The following is a 4609-nucleotide window of genomic DNA, read 5'->3' on the forward strand; positions in this document are numbered from 1 at the left end:
CATACGAACGCTATCGTACCAATGCGGTAGTCGATTTGTATGACCTTCCGTTTGTTAGCCGGCGATACGTCAAAAATAATGAAATTAAGCAGTAAACTCTCGTAATTTTTTAAATAAAATCTGCATAAAAATTCTAGTAACGATAATTCGATCGTAAGATCATCCAGAATGCGCGAATAAATCGAGAAATTTGTATCGAGATGTCGACAATAGTAAAAATGTCATTCTCGTATTGACTATGCATAATAGAGAAGCAAACGGAAGTGAAAATAGATCGGCGGTTCGTTTTTAGAGTTTTTGAAGAAGAGAAGAAAATGTCCGTCGCAAAAGATTTCTCGTGCATCGGAGGATTGGAGAAGCACATTAGAATCGTAAAGGAGATGGTTCTGTTCCCGCTGATGTACGGGGACGTGTATGCCAAGTTTAATCTCAGACCGCCTCGTGGCTTACTGTTCTATGGCCCTCCAGGTAATACTTGTATATAAAATGAGCGTTATTGGATCTCCTCTTATATCTATTCTTCGTATTCAGGAACGGGAAAAACCCTCGTAGCCAGCGCTCTAGCGACCGAGTGCAGCAATTCCGAACGCAAGGTTTCCTTTATTTCGCGCAAGGGTTCCGATTGTCTCAGCAAATGGGTCGGAGAAAGCGAAAAGAAGCTTGAGAAGATTTTCTCGTTGGTCAATGAAATTCAATCTTTATATAATTCTTATATTTTTTCTATTTTATATATTTATTACAACCCGATTTATGCGACACGCGTTTCAGAGATAAATATAAGACTCAGTCTATGAATTTTTTTCCTCTCTTCAAACTCGAATGTTTTATGCAAATTGTGTTACAAAGCAAAAGATATCTTCAAAAAGAGATTTTATGCGTGTAAATTCAAGAGAACATCTTCGAGCCAAAGAATATGTGTTTTTTTTTCCTCAGGCACAACAGACGAAACCGTGCATAATTTTTTTCGACGAAGTTGATGGTCTCGCTCCTGTAAGATCAAGTCGGCAAGATTTCGTTCATGCTAGCGTAGTCTCTACTCTCTTGGCTTTGATGGATGGTTTGGACAATAATTCCGAGATCATAGTGATAGGCGCGACTAACAGGATCGACGCGATCGATCCCGCTCTGAGGAGACCTGGTAGATTCGACAAAGAATTATATTTCCCCTTACCTTGTTACAACGCCCGAAAAGAGATACTTTCGGTATTGTTTTCATAATAAAAATATAAGAATAATAAAGGAAAAGGAACTGATAAAATTTGACAAAATAAAATATAAAAAAAATTGATGGGAAAATATTAATGTTTTGTAACGTGGTGATAGGTACACATTAAAAGTTGGAAACAGAAACCGGCGCAGAAATTTTTAGCGTATTTAGCGTCGAATACATTGGGATTCTGCGGCAGCGATCTACAGGCACTTTGCGCCGAAGCAGTTATGTGCTCGGTTCGCAGAAACTATCCGCAAATCTATAATTCAAAATCCAAGTATCACATCAACGAACGCCATCTCAAAGTAAGACATTTGTCATTTGTAACACAAATATCAATCGAATCTGTTGAACGAATTAAATAAATAACGCAGAAGTTACTTTATAAGAAAAATACATGTTATATAAAGATGTTATGTATAAATAAATAAAAAATATAAATACATAGAAACTTTATAAACTTTATAATAAATGTTATAAAAACTTTTGCGAGAAATTAAACAAATTAAATTCAATTTCTCATCAAGGTGGAAAAGGAAGATTTTCTGAAGGCGCGTCAAAATATCGTTCCTGCGTCCCATCGCGTTATCGTTGCGCCGATCAAGAGTTTACCCTCCAAGATCCAACCGTTGTTGCAAGAAGATCTAGCCGAAATCCTGTCGCGATTACAAACACTTTGTCCAGCCGGCATGCTAACTTCCGATAACATGTAAGCACCGCAAGATAAATATCTAGGAACGGAATCAAAATTAAATCTACCAAAACTAATCCAAATAGAACAGGCAAAGCCACGTCCAAATCGAATGGCTGTCCGCGAATCTTGCTATGCGGCGATGATTCCCACACTCGACACTTGGGACCAGCATTGCTGCATACCCTGGAACATTTACCTTGTCATATTCTGGATGTCACGACACTGTTCGAGGAAACAGGCAAAGCGGCTGAAGAAGCTATAATACAAGTAGAAAAGGATTATTCTTTTCCCTTTCCCGTTCCTAGATAAGTGTCAAACAATAATCATTTTGTCGTGATAATAGAAGATCAAGACCGCACGTCGCACTTTACCAGCGCTGCTGTACATTCCTGGTGTCCTGTCTTGGTGGGACTTGGTAAATGAGACAGCGAGGGTGATTTTTACTTCGTTAATGCGCGGTCTCGACCGATCGGTGCACATGCTTGTGTTAACGACCGTCCACTGTCGACGAGTCGACCTACCATCGGAGGTTGACCTTCTTTTCTCAACGTGTTTTATTATATATATATATATAATTTCGCTATTCTATTCGTATTTTAAAATACATTCACGTTCGAATAACTGTATCTATATTTTTTAAATCAAATATATTACATTGAAAAAATCTATTAAAATGAAAGATTGGCAAAATTGTGAAGGTTTGACCTTCTTTTCTCAACGTGTTTTATTATATATATATATATATATATATATATATATATATATATATATATAATTTCGCTATTCTATTCGTATTTTAAAATACATTCACGTTCGAATAACTGTATCTATATTTTTTAAATCAAATATATTACATTGAAAAAATCTATTAAAATGAAAGATTGGCAAAATTGTGAAATTTTTAGAAACAGCATTATTGAAATTTCTCGAAACATATTAATATATTTCCGTAATATTATTTTTATTCGTACAGAGTAAAACGCGTAATCATCGGTATCTTATCATAGATTGCAGAATTGTATGACGATAATCGCGGCGAGGTGTACGAAGTGAGATCGCCTTCACCGCAAAAGCGACGATCCTTCTTCAAGCAATTATTTCTTCATGGACCCGACAGCCCTTCCAACTGCTCCTCGCAAGGTGATTATCCATCTAAAATAATCACACGGTTATTATGTTAACGATAAATCGATTTGTGACAAACGTAGCGGATCTGGTACAAATCCTGAGCCCGAAGAAATTCAAGAGTGAAAATAACAGAAAGCTGCGAAGCTTCGTATGTTCTAGCGATTCAAACGGATTATTAGGTACGTATTTAAAAGTACAAATTTTGCACACAAGATCGTTAATAAATATATATATATATATATATATATATATATATATATATATATATATGCAATGATTTCATAAGAAATAAGCGCGGCACGCACGACCAGAAAGGTTAAAATGGAATCGAAAGTGCGAAATAAGCTCGGAACTGTACGATCCTTACATTCGACGCTTTCCAAATCGAGTAATTACTGATTGATAATTTTATAAATTCAACTTATATTTACAATACACAATTTCTTGAAATTTATTAATGCGAATATATTAATTATAAATTTTAATCGCGATTTAGAATTTTACAAATTTGCTTGCTAGAGACAAATATCAAGAGAGAATGCAACGCATCAGGTGAAGGTCCGCCATCAAAACGGCAGAAATTAACATCCGGTACATCTTCGTCTCGATCCAGCGCTGAAAAGTTTTTCAACTCGCAAATAGAGGACTTGATTGAAACAATCGTTCGATCGACCGACGAATGGCCGAGTCATCTATTGGAGAGTCTGTTCTCTTCCCTTGAACTCACAATAGAGAATAATGGAGATTTACGTACGATGGTGAACGAATACGTTGTACGTTACGAGGAACTCAAACGAGTCAAAATGCGTGCGAAACAGGAGGAAGATTAATTTAATTAATTTCGTAAAAAAACGTCTCTTCGCTTGTCAATTGTCGCTGTGATGTCTAAATACGATGCGAAATGCATCGCGATAGCCGGCAATAAATTTGTGAATGTATTATAATATTACAGTGTAATAAACAATATTCTGAATTTTTTACTTTACAAGATATTCCTTTTTTGCAATCATGAATTGTATATCTTTGGCAGGATTTGAGTAATTTTTGGCGCATCATAATTTAATTTCTTAAAATCTAAAAATCTATAACTAAATATTCTAATATTTAATATTCCAACATCTAATATCTATGACTAAATCTATAACTAAATATTAAGTACATAATTATAAAATATATAATAATAAATATCCATTTTTTAAATTTAAATTACGAGCATTAAATTAAGAGCAGGATTGTTTAGTTTAGAAATGATTTGAAATTGGCTTTATTCAAAAATTAAAATATTATTTGTAATCTCATTTGGTTTTCCAAAGCAATTTCCAAATAATTTATAGCAGTGATTTTCTTTCAATGTTTTCAATGTCAAAATTTTCTTCGAAAATCGTTCTCGTATTACAACGCCAGAATTATTGGTATTTTTCCTCCTTTTCCTTCTAACGGAATATTTTTTATGTTTGATAATTGTTTCCCGACTCGCATCATATGTTTTATGCGTCTTTGATGCACCGACTCAATGGTTGCAGCGACTGTCTCTTCTCTCCTTTTGCAACTCATAGGATTCGGTCTCCTACTTGAGA

At 34.9% G+C, this 4609-nt stretch overlaps 1 protein-coding gene across 3 annotated transcripts; it reads left to right on the forward strand.

The window, feature by feature from the left end:
* Positions 1–16: 16 nt before the first annotated feature.
* Positions 17–4020, forward strand: LOC145970726 (ATPase family AAA domain-containing protein 2-like). 3 transcript variants are annotated; one of them, XM_083097629.1, is made up of 11 exons: positions 17–468; positions 532–680; positions 934–1203; positions 1324–1515; positions 1738–1919; positions 1988–2171; positions 2248–2433; positions 2912–3044; positions 3113–3211; positions 3319–3420; positions 3552–4020. In XM_083097629.1, the coding sequence occupies exons 1-11, from the start codon at positions 315–317 to the stop codon at positions 3860–3862; spliced, it is 1962 nt and encodes a 653-aa protein (XP_082953755.1). In that variant the 5' UTR covers positions 17–314; the 3' UTR covers positions 3863–4020. The 3 variants fall into 3 exon arrangements, with proteins under 3 accessions (XP_082953755.1, XP_082953756.1, XP_082953757.1); XM_083097630.1 differs by having other exon boundaries at positions 2251–2433; XM_083097631.1 differs by lacking the exon at positions 3319–3420.
* The last annotated feature ends 589 nt before the right edge of the window (positions 4021–4609 follow it).

Source organism: Camponotus vicinus, unplaced genomic scaffold (assembly GCF_025532165.1).
Source record: "Camponotus vicinus isolate PSW18456_S1 unplaced genomic scaffold, iyCamVici1.0 SCAF_4, whole genome shotgun sequence".
NCBI lineage: Eukaryota > Metazoa > Arthropoda > Insecta > Hymenoptera > Formicidae > Camponotus > Camponotus vicinus.